The sequence below is a fragment of the Macaca mulatta genome, chromosome 14 (assembly GCF_049350105.2).
Source record: "Macaca mulatta isolate MMU2019108-1 chromosome 14, T2T-MMU8v2.0, whole genome shotgun sequence".
Classification (NCBI taxonomy): domain Eukaryota; kingdom Metazoa; phylum Chordata; class Mammalia; order Primates; family Cercopithecidae; genus Macaca; species Macaca mulatta.
The window spans coordinates 119,434,635-119,451,558 of NC_133419.1; the positions used below are offsets into that span (position 1 = coordinate 119,434,635).

The 16,924-nt window shown below is 42.3% G+C and overlaps 1 protein-coding gene across 3 annotated transcripts in view; it reads right to left on the reverse strand.

Moving 5' to 3' along the window:
* The window catches only part of DDX6 (DEAD-box helicase 6), a 42,700-nt gene that overhangs the window by 3,863 nt on the left and 21,913 nt on the right, over window positions 1-16,924 (reverse strand). For all 3 annotated transcript variants that reach the window (XM_015115880.3, XM_015115878.3, XM_015115879.3), the window contains exons 5-11: window positions 14,658-14,787; window positions 11,197-11,343; window positions 9,542-9,636; window positions 6,245-6,367; window positions 5,098-5,226; window positions 3,120-3,236; window positions 1,900-1,963 (exon numbers count right to left, since the gene is read on the reverse strand). In XM_015115880.3, coding sequence (XP_014971366.1) covers window positions 1,900-1,963; window positions 3,120-3,236; window positions 5,098-5,226; window positions 6,245-6,367; window positions 9,542-9,636; window positions 11,197-11,343; window positions 14,658-14,787 — 805 coding nt within the window. The remainder of the gene's footprint in view (window positions 1-1,899; window positions 1,964-3,119; window positions 3,237-5,097; window positions 5,227-6,244; window positions 6,368-9,541; window positions 9,637-11,196; window positions 11,344-14,657; window positions 14,788-16,924) is intronic.

Consider the following 16,924-nt stretch of genomic DNA (forward strand, 5'->3'; position numbering starts at 1 on the left):
AAGATAATTTTCATTCTATCTTTCAATTTAGAAATGTCTCTCAGTACAATAATCTCTAACACACAGAGCATAACCTAAGTTTATTAATTCAGTTATTCAAATACATTTGCATATTACTGGCATTACCTTTCATAATCACGTTATCATGAACAACTTTCTGCTCACAAGTTACTTTTTTCCAGTAATTGTAAGCAAGTTTTAAAAAATATGTCTAAAAGAGGCTGGGTGCACTCAAGCCTGTAATCCCAGCACTTTGGGAGGCCGAGCTCAGTGGATCACCTGAGGTCAGGAATTTGAGACCAGCCTGACCAAAATGAAGAAACCCGTCTCTACCCAAAAAAAAAAAAAAAAAAAAGTTAGCTGGACGTGGTGGCGGGTGCCTGTAATCCCAGCTACTCGGGAGGCTCAGGCAGGAGAATCGCTTGAACCTGGGAGGCAGAGGTTGTGGCGAGCCGAGATCGCGCCATTGCACTCCAGTCTGGGCAACAAGAGTAAAACTCCGTCTCAAAAAAATAAATTAAAAAAAAATAGACTGATATTCAAAGTCCTCCAGGCAGGGCTTGGTGGCTCACACCTGTAATCCCAGCACTTTGGGGAGGCAGAGGTGGGTGCATCACTTGAGGTTAGGAGTTGGAGATTAGCCTGGCCAACATGGTGAAACACTCCTTCTACAAAAAATACAAAATATAGCTGGGCATGGTGGTGTGCGCCTGTAGTCTCAGCTCCTCGGGAGGCTGAGGCGCGAGAATCACTTGAACCTGGGAGGCGGAAGCTGCAGTGAGCCGAGATTGTGCCACTGCACTCCAGTTTGGGCAACAAGAGCGAAACTCCGTCTCAACAACAACAAGAGTAACAACAACAACAAAGTCCTCCATGCTATGCTTTGTCCTAATTTACTTCCCTAACACATCTCAGTTTTTCTTCTCTATCAAACTTATCTTCTTAGCCATCTGACCATCAGTCCCCTAAAACTTAATCCACGTGTTTGAAACTTACCTAGCCTAGAAAGCCAATTAAAATCTCATCTCTTCTCAAACCACCTCAGCCAATTATATTACTCTGCTACGAACACTTGGGATTACTTACTATACACATACTTCCCATTTGCAAGTCACCTTTACTGCCTTGTGGATCTAGTCCAGTGAATGATTTTGTAAACAGTTTTACTACAATATAGCCATGCCCATTTGTTTATGTATTGTCTAGGCTACTTCTGAGCTACAATAGCAAAACTCTGTAATAAAGACCAATTAATGTGCAAACTCTAAAAAATTTACTATTTGGCACTTCATAGGAAAAGTATGTGGGCGCTTCCTTAGACTCCTAATGTTTACCTTTTTATCTCTCCAATTAAACCACACTCCCCCAAAGGGGTGGTATTTTATATATGCCCTTCAGTATTGGTCCTTCAAGAACTTATCTGAAGAAACCTTGCAAGCAAGTAATGATTTTTAAAAGCCCAACTGTTGGACGCGGTGGCTCACACCTGTAATCCCAGCACTTTGGGAGGCCGAGGCAGGCGGATCACCTGAGGTCAGGAGTTCAAGACCAGCCTGGCCAACATGGTGAAACCCCCATCTCTACCAAAAATTAGCTGAGTGTGGCAGCGGGCGCCCACAATCCCAGCTACTTGGGAGGCTGAGGCAGGAGAATCACTTGAACCCAGGTGGTGGAAGTTTCAGTGAGCTGAGATTATGCCACTGCACTCCAGTCTGGGTGACACAAACTCCATCCACCCCCCCACCAAAAAAAAAAAAAAAAAAAAAAAAAAAGAAATCCTAGAAGTATTGGTAGGGTGTGCTGGACTATGTCACAGGGTGCACCGTGCAGTATGAACAAAGAAAGCAAAAAAGAACTTGGGAGAAAAACACTGGGTAAAGGAAATACAAAAATACTTACCAGTGCAAACAAGATTGCGGCATAAGCCATTTCGGAAATCATGAAATACACGATTTCGATGTTCCTAGGAGAAAGCAATTTATTCCATTTGATTAGCACTCATATACAGCCCCAAATTTCCCATGATTATTTCTCCTAGTCGATCGGTTCTACCCAAAACCTGTTTATAAGTGATCCATGACATTAAGCTGCTTTCAAAACCAAATATGAGTTAAGTTATTGATCTCTTCATCTACAGAAACTGTTTACTTACGAAATTTCATAATGTAGTTAACAAAAAGTCATTTTGTTAAGTTTTAAATTATTTTTTGCTAAATCAAATTCTGAAATTTAGACATTGCATCTTTCTCTAAAGGCAAACAGTAAAGAAAAAAGAAAAATCAGCCAGCTGAGGGGCCATATTTAAAAATCCAGAGCAATGCTGTCCAGTAGAAACTTCTGTAATAAAGGAAATGTTTGTGTCTGTACTTCCACTTCCAATACAGTATCCAGCAGCAACAGGTGCCTAACTGAGCACTTGAAACGTGGCTGTGATTGAGAAACTGACTTTTTATTTTAATTTTTTTTTTTTTTTTTTTTTTTTGAGACAGAGTCTCGCTCTGTCGCCCAGGCTGGAGTGCAGTGGCGCTATCTCGGCTCACTGCAAGCTCCGCCTCCCGGGTTTACGCCATTCTCCTGCCTCAGCCTCCCGAGTAGCTGGGACTACAGGCGCCCGCCACCTCGCCCGGCTAATTTTTTTGTATTTTTAGTAGAGACGGGGTTTCATTGTGTTAGCCAGGATGGTCTCGATCTTCTGACCTCGTGATCCGCCCGTCTCGGCCTCCCAAAGTGCTGGGATTACAGGCTTGAGCCACCACGCCCGGCCTTATTTTAATTTTAACTGATTTAAATGGCCACATGTGGCTAGTGGTTACTGGATTAAACAGAGAATTAAACATGGGAATGAAAGGAAGAATACAATTTTACATTTGTATTATACCTGACAGCTTACAAATTTAAACATTTACCTTAATTTTCCTAACTACCTTGTAAGTTATGAATATGTACTATTATCTCTATTTTATTGCTAGAAAATGAACCTTAGGTAGGTCAAAATGAAAGGTCCTTTGGCTACTAAGGAACAGTTTATTCTTAAACTCAGGACATTTAAAAGAACATTAAAACAAAATAAAATCAGAGATTTCTTGTTAAATTTGTGCAAGTTCTAGTTTTATACTCACCTGCCTCATTTTAGCATGAATATAGAAGCAAGAATAACCCAGTTGAGAAATCTTCTTGGCTAGTAATTCAACTCGCTGAGAGGAGTTACAGAAAATGATCGACTGGTTTATCTGAAGCTGAGCACAGAAAAAATAAGTATGAGAAAAATTAAAACCTTCATTTGGCTTGCCAAATCTTGAAAACACTAACCAGCAAACAAGAAACATTAACATGGTCTAAAATTTAGAATCTTATGATATGAGAGAGATGGTAAATTCTAAGTACTTTAATAGATGGAATATAATAATATCTAAGATTTATTGTATTAGAGTATATTTCTTAAGGGCCACATAACTGTCAACAAGAGTAATACAATTGATTATCTGATTCCAAGTAGTTATGTTTTATGTTTTTCCATTTAAGAATACGTGTGTGTGTGTGTGTGTGTGTGTGTGTGTGTGTGTGTGTGTGAGAGAGAGAGAGAGAGAGAGAGAGAGAGAGAAATGGAGTTTCACTCTTGTTGCCCAGGCTGGAGTGCAATGGTACAATCTTAGCTCACTGCAACCTCCACCTCCTGGGTTCAAGGGATTCTCCAGCCTCAGCCTCCTGAGGAGCTGGGATTACAGGCACCCACCACCATGCCTGGCTAATTTTTGTATTTTCAGTAGAGACGGGGTTTCAGCATGTTGGTCAGGCTGGTCTCGAACTCCTGACCTCAGGTGTCTGCCCACCTCGGCTTTCCAAAGTGCTGGGATTACAGGTGTGAGCCACCGTGCCCAGCCAAGAACATCTTTAATATACTCACAACCAATGCCACTAGCACTGGGCAGCACTTCAGCACCATGAGTAGGGGTCAATTAAAACCGTGAAATCAGGCCGGGCGCGGTGGCTCAAGCCTGTAATCCCAGCACTTTGGGAGGCCGAGACGGGTGGATCACGAGGTCAGGAGATCGAGACCATCCTGGATAACACGGTGAAACCCCGTCTCTACTAAGAAATACAAAAAACTAGCCGGGCGAGGTGGCGGGCGCCTGTAGTCCCAGCTACTCGGGAGGCTGAGGCCGGAGAATGGCGTGAACCCGGGAGGCGGAGCTTGCAGTGAGCTGAGATCCGGCCACTGCACTCCAGCCTGGGCTACAGAGCGAGACTCCGTCTCAAAAAAAAAAAAAAAAAAAAAAAAAAAAAAAAAAAACCGTGAAATCAGCAACAAAAATTTGAAAAATATGGCACAGTGAAAAGGATACTTGTTCACAGTATGAGAGCTAAACAAGAGGACAGAGCATTGTCTTCTTCAACCTCAGCTGGGTATGTGCGTGTCAGGTGACTTAAACTCTTTGCCACACTGTACACGTCCACAAATGACTGCTAAACTGCCTTGAGTATTAATTCTGGAGTTACAAATAAATTCTAGTGACTAAGCAAACTCACAAATACAGAATATGTGAATAATGAGTATTAACCCTAGTAAAGGTCTAAGTATTTCAGAAACTATTCAAAAGTGTATCTGTGACTTGTTAATCATTTAGTATCAACTTTAGGTCAACAATTAAAACTGCCTTTTAGGAAACACTATGAATTTTTTAAAAACTTTTTTTTTCCTTCCCGAGATGGAGTCTTGCTCTGTCGCCCAGAGCTGGAGTGCAATGGCGTGATCTTGGCTCACTGCAACTTCTGCCTCCTGGGTTCAAGCAATTCTCCTGCCTCAGCCTCCCAAGTAGCTGGGATTATGGGCACGCACCACCACGCCCAGCTAGTTTTTTTGTTTTTTTGTAGTAGAGACGGGGTTTCTCCATGTTGGCCAGGCTGGTCTCGAACTCCTGACCTCGTGATCCGCCTGCCTCAGCCTCCCAAAATGCTGGGATTACAGGCATGAGCTACCACGCCAAGCCAGAAACACTATGAACTTTTATACAGTGAAGATGGTAGGAAAACTGATGAAATAATCTGTTTTACTGGGACTCGAGAGATAATATTCAACAGCAGAAGCCTACTTCTTACCCTGGAGAAAAGTGTGTTGAGGCAGTGTACTTTTTGGCGCTCAGTTACATATGCGTAGTACTGGGTTACTCCCTTCAGAGTTAGTTCCTCCATCAGGTTAATCTCATAGGGTTTCTGCAAATGGGAATTCTGGGAGGGGAGAAAAAAAAAGATGGTTCTTCTTAAATGAAAGCAGAGTTCATCTCAAATTCAAAATATACCCACCCTATAGGTTTCTGTCTAATCAACTCTTGCTATAAGGGATGCAACTCTCTTCAAAACAAAATATATGATCTGTCATTACAGAATTTTCCCCCCGCTGCCCTGAGATGGAGTCTTGCTATCACCTAGGCTGGAGTGTAGTGGCACCATCTCCACTCACTGCAACCTCCACCTCCTGGGTTCAAGTGATTCTCCTGCCTCAGCCTCCCGAGTAGTTGGGATTACAGGCACACGCTGCCACAACAGACTTATTTTTGTATTTTTAGTAGAGACGGGGGTTTCACCATGTTGCCCATGCTGGTCTCGAACTCCTGACCTTGTGATCTGCCCACCTTGGCCCCCCAAAGTGCTGGGATTACAGGCCTGAGTCACCACGCAAGACACGTTAGAAATAAATTAAGATATAAGATCTCAAAAATGCAGCTAAGTTACTACAGGTTAAGTATTCCTTATCCAAAATGCTCAGGAACAAAAGCGTTTCAGGTTTTAAATTTTTTCTAATTTTGGAATATGCACATTACACTTAGTGACTGAGCATTCTTAATTTGAAAATTCAAAATCAAAAGAACATTTCCTTTTAGCATCATGTTTGTGGCTCAAAAGGTTTCAAATTCTGCAGTATTTTGGATTTCAGTTTACGATACTCAAACTCTATTTTGTATATAGAATAATACTGGAATCAATTCAGCTAGCACCAATGGCTATGTCATCATGACACCAAAAACTAAGAGAAAAATGAGGAATTTAATTAATTACTATTACAACCTTCTTAAAAAGTCAGTTAATTTATGTAAAACAAATCTTTAATTGATCAACTGAAGAAAGAGCCAAAGGCTTGAAATAATTAGTATAAAGTATTTTCACAGATAGGAAGATGTAATTATGAATAAAAGCATACTCATAGATCATAGGATGGCACTGATTCCAAGTACAGATTTATACTCACCATGAACTTCTGTACACTAAGAGGGAAAGTAGCGGAATATAGTAAAATCTGCCTGTTTTTAGGTAGCGTGAGAATAATATCCTCCATTATCTGCACAAAATCCTGTGACAGCAACTTATCTGCCTGCAGTAGAAAGAAAAGACAATTTTAAAAACAATAAAATAATGTCTAAGGTCTTTGGTTAATACATGGTCAAAGAATAAGGCATCATCCAACAAAAGCATCCATGAAATGTTCCTGGTGGAAAACAATAAATTCTCTCCAACACTGCAGAGTCAAATATGCGTAAGGGGGCAGAATCTATGATCCCCATCTTCTAGGGGAAAAAAAAATTCTACACTACACAGATAAACCTCCCCCCTTCTATAACAGAATTTAATTAATTAATTTATTTTTAGAGACAGCATTTCACTCTGTCACCCAGGATGGGATGCAGTGGCATAATCATAGCTTACTGTATGCAGCCTGAACCTCCTGGGCTCAAGTGATCATCTTGCCTCAGCCTACCAACCTACTGAGAAGCTGGGACTACAGGCACATACCACCAAGCCCAGCTCAACAGAATTTTAATGTGATGATTCTCATTAAAGAGGTAGTATGGTATATGTGTTTGAAAGTACAGGTTCTGTCTGTGCACGGTGGCTCACGCCTGTAATCCCAGCACTTTGGGAGGCCGAGGCAGGAGGATCACGAGGTCAAGAGTTCGAGACCAGCCTGACAAACATGGTGAAACCCCATCTCTACTAAATATACAAAAATTAGCAGGGTGTGGTGGATTGCACCTGTAATCCCAGCTACTTGGGAGGCTGGGGCAGAATAATTGCTTGAACCTGGGAAGTGGAGGTTGCAGTGAGCCGAGATCACACCACTGCACTTCAGCCTGGGCAACAAAGCAAGACTCTGTCTCAAAAAAAAGTACAGATTCTGGAGCTAAACTGCCAGGTTGAAATCTTGCCTCCTTCATTTCTTAGCTGTGTGGGAATGTTACAGAACTACTCTGTACTTCAGTTTCCACAACTGTAAAACTGTAAAACTAAAATTTGGATGTTTACATCATGTAGTAACTACTTTACAGGGATTTAGAAAAAACTTGGCTAAGGTCAGGTGTGGTGGCTCACACCTGTAATCCCAGCACACTGGGAGGCTGAGGCGGGCAAAGCATTGAGGTCAGGAGTTCAAAACCAGCCTGACCAACATGGAGAAACCCTGTCTCTACTAAAAATATAAAATTAGCCGGGCATGGTGGCACATGCCTGTAATCCGAGCTACTCGAGAGGCTGAGGCAGGAGAATCGCTTGAACGAGGTTGAGGTTGCGGTTGCGGTGAGCTGAGGTTGTGCCACTGCACTCCAACCTGGGCAAAGAGACTCCGTCTCAAAAAAAAACCAAACCAAACCAAACCAAAACAACAAAAAAGAAAAAACTCGGCTTTCAAGTTATCCAGCCACTCCTCTTCTTAAAAATTAAACCTAAACTCTGGCAAGTGTAAGAAAAAGACAAAAGCTGAATTCCTACGAATGCCTAACTACTGCATCTGAAGTATAAAACATATTTTATAAGCAAATTAAAATCTGGATGTCTACATACTATAGTAACTACTTGACAGGACACCTACCTTATAGGTTTCTTGTAAAAATTAAATGAAAAAAAAAAAAAAAAAAGTAAAGCACTTAGTGTTGGTACCCAGTGACTAATAAATGTTTTCTCTCATTACTTAAAGATAAAAGCCTGATTTGAATTAAATGTTACCTAAAACACAAACCAGGCCGGGTGTGGTGGCTCACACCTGCAATCCCAGCACTTTGAGAGGCCGAGGCGGGAGGATCACCTGAGGTCAGGAGTTCAAGACTAGCCTGGCCAACACGGCGAAAACCTGCCTCTACTAAAAATACAAAAATTAGCCAAGTGTGGGTAGTACACATCTGTAATCTCAGCTACTCAGGAGGCTGAGGCATGAGGATCACTTGAAGCCGGGAGGCAGAGATTGTAGTGAGCCGAGATCACGCCACTGCACTCCAGTCTGGGTAACAGAGTGAGTCTGTCTCAAAAAAATAGTAATAATAATAAAACACAAACCAAATGTGAAAATAACCTCATGTCAAAACATTAACACTGATACACTACAGATCCTCCTTGACTTACAATGGGATTATGTTCTGATAAATTCATCCTAAGTTGAAAATACTACCCAAACCTACTGAACATCATCACTTAGCCTAGCCTCCTTGAAACACGCTCCACTTAGCTTACAGTTGGGCAAAATCACTTGACAACACCGTATACTGTACAGTATCAGCTGTCTACCCTCAATGATCATGTGGCTGACTGGGAGCTGCAGTTTGCTGCTGATGCCCAGCATCATGGGAATATCATATAGCATATTACTAACCAGGAAAAAAATTAATCTTAAGAATTCAAAGTATGGTTTCTAATAAAAGCTTATCACTTCCACTGAAAAACCATAAAGTGAACCATCGTAAGTCAGGGACCATCTATATATGTACAAAACATGGCTAGATCCCAGGACTACAGATTTTAATAAGTTTTTAAAAGGCATTTATAACATGGTGAGATAATATGTCTAACAGAGATTAATAACCAAACACTACAAAGTAGTATGCACAAAAGGAGACAATATATATTATATGCTTTTAAAAATTAATCGCCGAGGCTGGGCACGGTGGCTCAGGCCTGTAATCCCAGCACTTTGGGAGGCTGAGACAGGCGGATCACGAGGTCAGGAGATGGAGACCATTCTGGCTAATATGGTGAAACCCCGTCTCTACTAAAAAATACAAAAAACTAGCTGGGCGAGGTGGCGGGTGCCTGTAGTCCCAGCTACTCGGGAGGCTGAGGCAGGAGAATGGGCATAAACCCGGGAGGCGGAGCTTGCAGTGAGCTGAGATCCGGCCACTGGACTCCAGCCTGGGCAACAGAGCGAGACTCCGTCTCAAAAAAAAAAAAAAAAAAAAAAAAAAAAAAAAAAAATTAATCGCCGAGTAGAAAGAGATGTAGAATAAATTTGGCTTTGCGGTTATTCACTCCTCTTCTAAAAAATGAAAATAAAACCTAATCTCTGCTATCTCTAAGAAAAAGACAAAAAGGAGAATTCCAATGAATGCCTATAATCTACTCCCGCTGACAGGTAAAACACATTTTATAAGCAAATTAATTTAAACTGATCGCTTATGTGTTTACTAGATCATAAACACAAGCAGCTTTTGCTTCATTCACTGGCAGTTATAAGCAAAGCACAGAAAAGTACAGAATAGTATAATGCCAAATGAAGAGATATTACCTCATCCAACACTATCATCTGGACATGATCAACCTTTGCTACTCCCTTCTTAATAAGATCCAGGATTCTCCCAGGGGTAGCAATCACCACGTGCACTATGCAAGATTTAGAAAACATATATTCTCATTAATTTTAATTTGGGCAAAAAGGATATTGTAAAGGTTTATCATATTACAGTCCTCGGTTGCTTAATGATAATTCTGAGAAATGCATTGCTATACGATGGTACAGCCTACTCCACTGTATAGCTCCATTATAATCTTATGGGAACACCGACATACATGCGGTCTGTCACTGATCAAAACATTGTTATGCAGCACATGACTATCTTTTATCAGAAACACTAGGCCGGGCACCGTGGCTCATCCATGTAATTCCAGCACTTTGGGAGGCCCAGGTGGGTGGATCACATGAGGTCAGGAGTTCGAGACCAGCCTGGTCAACATGGTGAAACCCTGTCTCTACTAAAAGTACAAAAATTAGCTGGGTGTGGTGGTGGGAGCCTGTAATCCCAGCTACTCAGGAGGCTGAGGTAGGAGAATCGCTTGAACCCAGGAGGCAGAGGTTGCAGTGAGCCGAGACCACACCACTGCATTCCAGCCTGGGCAACAGAGTAAGACTGTGCCTCAAATTAAAAAAAAAAAAAGAAAGAAAAGAAACACATTGTGTTATAGAGGTGGGAATAACACAAAAAGGTCCAAAGATGTGTTTTAGGATAAAGTCTTCCATTTCACCGCAGGATGCTTAAAAAATACTTTTCACCTCTACACTGGGTGGGGTACAGCTTCCCAAATCACCTGCTTCCAACAGGAGGCATACTTTCTTGTCTTAGGGTAATTCCCAATTAATAACAGAAGGCACACCAGACTTCTGACATAAAAGCAATGCCTCTAATCTGGAACAGTGAACCGAGTATTGTTAAAAGGATCAAACAAGATAACAATTTTTAAAAAACCTATGCAATACAAAGAATATATCACATAATTATATATAGTATTCTAACTAAAATTTTAGATATAATTTTATGAGTGATCTCATTCTTGCTGTTTTGTGACCTTTTTCCACTCAGCAATGTATCATGAAAATCTTAATGAAAATGAATACAGATCAACTTCACTCCTTAATGACTATGTAGAATACTATTCAGACTATACTTTAATGTATTTATTTAGCCAATCTCCTTCTAAGTTGGTCCAATTTTTTGGCACGACAAACCACCCCATAGTAAACAACTTTGTACATACAGCCCTACATTTACCCAACTTTCTTCTTCAGGAAAGATTCTTAAAAATATAATTTATAATTTTAAAATAAGACTGCCAAATTGCTCATGATAGAGATAAGTTGACACCCCCACGTTTACAACATAGCCTATTTCTCCACAAACTCACATTAATGTCTACTACTACTTTTAGCTTTACCAATTAAACAGGTAAAATTACTATAAACTTGCTGTTTTAGAATTAGTAATAAAGTCAAATATTGCTTTCAATTACCGTCAATCTGTTTTTTTCTCTTGAATGCAATGGTCATTTCCTTTTTTTACTGCAGGATTTCTGTTCCTTAATTCTTAAAAATAATTTTTAATAATTTACTGAAACACTTGAGACTAAAATTACAGAGAGCTACACTACCTTTTAGTAATCATTTCTTACCTGTATCATCAAGCCTCATTATGTCATCTCGTAAATTGGTTCCTCCTGTGGTTGCCATCACTTTGGCCCCTCCCATGTGTTTGCTGACCTGGATGCAAATTTGACTGACCTGTAGAGCAAGTTCTCTAGTGGGAACAATCACCATTGCTGAAACAACATCAAGGAACATATGAGAAAATATGGGGTGAGGTGGGAAAACATACTATACATTATATTTACAAAATTCAAGAAGCTACAGAAATACTGCCCCTTATGATGCAGTGGCTCAAGCCTGTAATCCCAGCACTCTGGGAGGCCAAGGTGGACAGATCACGAGGAGTTTGAGAGCAGCCTGACCAACACGGTGAAACCCCACCTCTACTAAAAATACAAAAATTATCCAGGCTTGGTGGCACGCAGCTGTAATACCACCTACTCAGGAGGCTGAAGCAGGAGAATCACTTGAACCCTGGAGGCGGAGGTTGCAGTGAGCAAAGATCGCGCCACTGCACTCCAGCCTGGGCGACAGAATGAGACTCAGCTTCAAAAAAAAAAAAAGGCGGCCAGATGCGGTGGCTCACACCTATAATGCCAGCACTTTGGGAGTGCTGGGATCCACCCAAGGTGGGTGGATCACCTGAGGTCTGGAGTTTGAGAACAGCCTGACCCTATCTCCACTAAAACTACAAAATCAGCCAGGCGTGATGGCACATGCCTGTAATCCCAGCTACTAGGGAGATGAGGCAGGAGAATCGTGAACCCAGGAGGCAGAGGTTGCAGTGAGCCGAGATCGCACCATTGCACTCCAGTCTGGGCAACAAGAGCAAAACTCAAAAAAAAAAAAAAAAAAAAAGAAAAAAAGAAAAGAAAAGAAAAGGAAACACTGCCCTTATAATCTAGACACCGAGATGTATTAAAAAATTGGGCTGGGTAGCACAGTGAGTAACTCACACCTGGAATCCCAGCAGTTTTGGAGGCTGAGACGGGAGGATCATTTGAGCTCAGGAGTTTGAGACCAGCCTGGGCAACGTAACAAGACCCCATCTCTACTAAAAAAATCAAAAAAACTAAAAGTTGAATCATCACAAGACTCACAGGACATTATGAAAACTCAAATGGACAAATCTCTTTACAAAAAGAGAACTTATTATAGTGTCCCAGATTTAGACTTTCCCTCAGCAATACTATCACATAAATATTACACTCTTCTTTTTCTTTTGAGATGGAGTCTTGTTCTATTGTCCAGGCTGGAGTGCAGTGGCGCCATCTCAGCTCACTGCAACCTCCGCCTCCCAGGTTCAAGCGATTCTCCTGCCTAAGCCTCCTGAGTAACTGGGATTGATTACAGGCGTCCGCCACCACACCCAGCTAATTTTTTGTATTTTTAGTGGAGACAGGGTTTTACCATGTTGGCCCTGCTGGTCTCAAACTCCTCACCTCAAGCGATTCTCCTGCCTCGGCCTCCCCAAGTGCTGGGATTACAGGTGTGAGTCATTGCACCCGGCCTTCTGCTGCTGCTGCTTCTTTTTTTGTTTTGAGACAGAGTCTCGCTCTGTTGCCCAGGCTGGAATGCAGTAGCATGATCTTGGCTCACTGCAACCTCCACCTCCGAGGTTCAAGCAATTCTCCTGCCTCAGCCTCCTGAGTAGCTGGGACTACAGGCACTTGCCACCACACCCAGCTAATTTTTGTGTTTTTAGTAGAGATAGGGTTTCACCACGTTAGCCAGGCTGGTCTTAAACTCCTGACCTCAGGTGACCTGCCCACCTCAGCCTCCAGAAGTGCTGGGATTACAGGCATGAGGCACCACACCCAGCCAATACCCTTTCTTAATTACAAACTTTTAGCATGTTGAGTTGGCAACTATTAGCTCAAAGTTTATTAACTTAATATTTCTAAGAGCCCCAACTACATTTGAGTCAGATTCACCAGTGTAAAATACCTAAGTAGGAAACTCCTGCTCTCTAGGTTCTATTTATATCATATGAAAAGTGGGGGCCGGGCACGGTGGCTCAAGCCTGTAATCCCAGCACTTTGGGAGGCTGAGACGGGCGGATCACGAGGTCAGGAGATCGAGACCATCCTGGCTAACACGGTGAAACCCCGTCTCTATTAAGAAATACAAAAAAAACTAGCCGGGCGAGGTGGCGGGCGCCTGTAGTCCCAGCTACTCGGGAGACTGAGGCCGGAGAATGGCGTGAACCCGGGAGGCGGAGCTTGCAGTGAGCTGAGATCCGGCCACTGCACTCCAGCCTGGGTGACAGAACGAGACTCCGTCTCAAAAAAAAAAAAAAAAAAAAAAAAAGAAAAGTGGGAAGAAACGGTAATTACAGATTAAGAAAGCTAAAAATGTAAAGTTTCAGAGGTGAAATCTTAATTCCATTAACTTACACTGAATATAACTATGAAAATTGTTTATTCCCACTGCCGAGGCTCTTAAAATCTCAGAACCCATAGACTTTAAACAGAAGTTCATGTTTCTTTTTTTTTTTTTTTTTTTTTTGAAACGGAGTCTCGCTCTGTCGCCCAGACTGGAGTGCAGTGGCCGGATCTCAGCTCACTGCAAGCTCCGCCTCCCGGGTTCACGCCATTCTCCTGCCTCAGCCTCCCGAGTAGCTGGGACTACAGGCGCCCACCACCTCGCCCGGCTAGTTTTTTGTATTTTTTTAGTAGAGACGGGGTTTCACCGTGTTAGCCAGGATGGTCTCGATCTTCTGACCTCGTGATCCGCCCGTCTCGGCCTCCCAAAGTGCTGGGATTACAGGCTTGAGCCACCGCGCCCGGCCAGAAGTTCATGTTTCTACAAGGAATTCTGCTAACACTCATCTGCCACAAGAAATAGTTCCATAGTTTATAAGTAGCAATGTCAACTAATTTAACCTCTCAGGATTCTCAGCTGTCTTTTCTTTTTTGAGTTAAGAGTCTCACTCTGTCACCCAGGCTGGAGTACAGTGGCACAATCTTGGCTCACTGCAACCTCCACCTCCTGGGTTCAAGTGACTCTCGTGACTCAGACTTCCGAGTAGCTGGAATTACAGGTGTGTGCCACCACATCCAGCTAATTTTTGTATTTTTAGTAGAGACAGCGTTTTGCAATGTTGGCTAAGCTGGTCTTAAGTATCTGGCCTCAGGTGACCCACCCACTTTGACCTCCCAAAGTGCTGGGATTACAGGCTGTGAGGCCCTGTGCCCAGCCTCAGCTTTCCTACCTATAGGGCACTAATACTTATTTTTCCTGTCTCACTGGAATGCTGTCAAAACTGTGTATCATATAAAAACACTCTTAAAACTAGAAATCTCTAAAAAGCTGGGAATCATTTTTAAAAGACCATCATCAGGCTAAAAAAAAATCTGAAAAGAAAGAATACAGATTTTAGATAATGTAAATTCTGACAAAAAAAAAAGGCGTAGTATCTTCTACACATAGCTCCAAGGCTGAAACTCCCATTTTTAGTTTAAAAACAAACTTTTGTTCAACTAACCTTGTATATTGTCCTTCTTCAGGTCTAGCCGTTCAAGTAAGGGAATGAGGTAGGCACCGCTCTTGCCTGTTCCATTTTTTGCTCTAGCTAAGATATCCCTACCAGATAAAGCAATGGGAATGCTCTCCTCCTAAAAGAGATAAGACAATACAAAATTACTTGTGAATTTAGTACACAAGCAAATTCCTCTCTGAAATACACTGAAGGATACCTCTTTTCGGTATTGTTTTAAGTATCCTACATTTGAATTCTACATGAATAGCAGAGATCCAAGTAAATCAGCAGGACCAGTCAACATCAACATCATTATAAACCAGTATTTACTAGAACTGCTCACAGAATTTTAAATTGTAACCCAATGTCATAAAAACTGTGTTATGTGTGTGTCTGAAGAAAACAACAAAGAAAGTGGAGGAACTCAGGCTGACCCATAAATAGCACTTGAAAATACAGACAAAACAAAAGCAAAGCCTCCTTCAAACAAAAATTGGAAAAATGGCCAGGCACAGCAGCTCATGCCTGTAATCCCAGCACACTGGGAGGCAGAAGTGGGGGATGGCTTGAGCCCAGGAGTTCAACACCAGCCTGGGCAATTGGGCAACATGAAAAAACCCCAACTCTACAAAAATTACAGAAATTAGCTGGGTGTGGTGGTAGGTGTCTGTAACCCTTGAGAGGCTGAGCCAGGAGGTCAAGGGTGAAGTGAGCCATGACTGCACCACTGTACTCCACCATGAAAGAGATCTTGTCTCCAAAAAAAAAAAGCTAGACACAGTGGCTCACATCTGTAATCCCACCATTACGGGAGACCAAAGCAAAAGGATCACTTGAGCCCAGGAGTTTGAGACCAGCCTAGGCAAGATGGTGAGACCCCATCTCTACAAAAATTTTTAAAGGAAAAAGCAAAAACAATTCCAAGGTAAGACTATATATATTTTGACTAGCAAACCAATTTGACCAGTGAAAAACTGTAGCTTGGACACCTCATCCCTGCAACAAAACACAAATAGGCTGGGAAAGCTTAATCTCAGGTCCTACTTGTCATTTTTTAATATAATAAGTAAATCTCCAATGTCTGTCTCACAGCCTACTTCTCTGTTCTGAAATGTGCTCTCTATTGAGGGTTCAATTCTATTGCAGTTATCTCAAATACGGTCACATTACTAAAGGTGACCTCTCATTTTAATATTTGGCTTACTTTCTTACGTATTTTGCAAATGATAACAATAGTTCATATTAACTTAAATTTCTCAAACAGCAAAGGATTCTCAAAAGTTACTGAAAAATAAATAGACATAAATAAAGAGAGGTCAGGAGTTCAAGAACAGCCTGGGCAACATGGCAAGAACCCCCTCTCTACAAAAACAAAACAAACAACAACGAAAAAGCTCAATTAGTTGTTAAAACTGTTAAAAGGAAATGATGTGAATTTTTTTTTTTCTTTTTTTTTTTTTTTTGAGACGGAGTCTAGCTCTGTCGCCCAGGCTGGAGTGCAGTGGCGCGATCTCGGCTCACTGCAAGCTCCGCCTCCCGGGTTCACGCCATTCTCCTGCCTCAGCCTCCCGAGTAGCTGGGACTACAGGCGCCCACAACCGCGCCCGGCTAATTTTTTGTATTTTTAGTAGAGACGGGGTTTCACCGTGGTCTCGATCTCCTGACCTTGTGATCCGCCCGCCTCGGCCTCCCAAAGTGCTGGGATTACAGGCGTGAGCCACCGCGCCCGGCTTTTTTTCTTTTTTGAGATGGAGTCTCGCTCTGTCACCCAGGCTGGAGTGCAGTGGTGCAATCTTGGCTCACTGCAAGCTTGGCCACCCGGGTTCACGCCATTCTCCTGCCTCAGCCTCCTGAGTAGCTGGGACTACAGGCGCCCGCCACCACACCCGGCTAATTTTTTTGGTATTTTTAGTAGAGACGGGGTTTCACCATGTTAGCCAGGATAGTCTTCTCCTGACCTCGTGATCCGCCCACCTCGGCCTTCCAAAGTGCTGGGATTACAGGCGTGAACCACTGCGCCTGGCCATGATGTGGAATTTTAAATGTTTTTCTTTATTTTTTGAGACAGGGTTTCATTCTTGTCACTCAGGCTGGAGTACAATGGCGCGATCTTGGCTCACTGTAACCTTCGCCTCCTGGTTCAAGTGACTCTCCTGCCTCAGCCTCCTGAGCAGCTTAGACTAAAAGCATGCACCACCACGCCCAGCTAATTCTTGTATTTTTAGTAGAGACAGGGTATTTCACCATGTTGGTCAGGCTGGTCTTGAACTCCT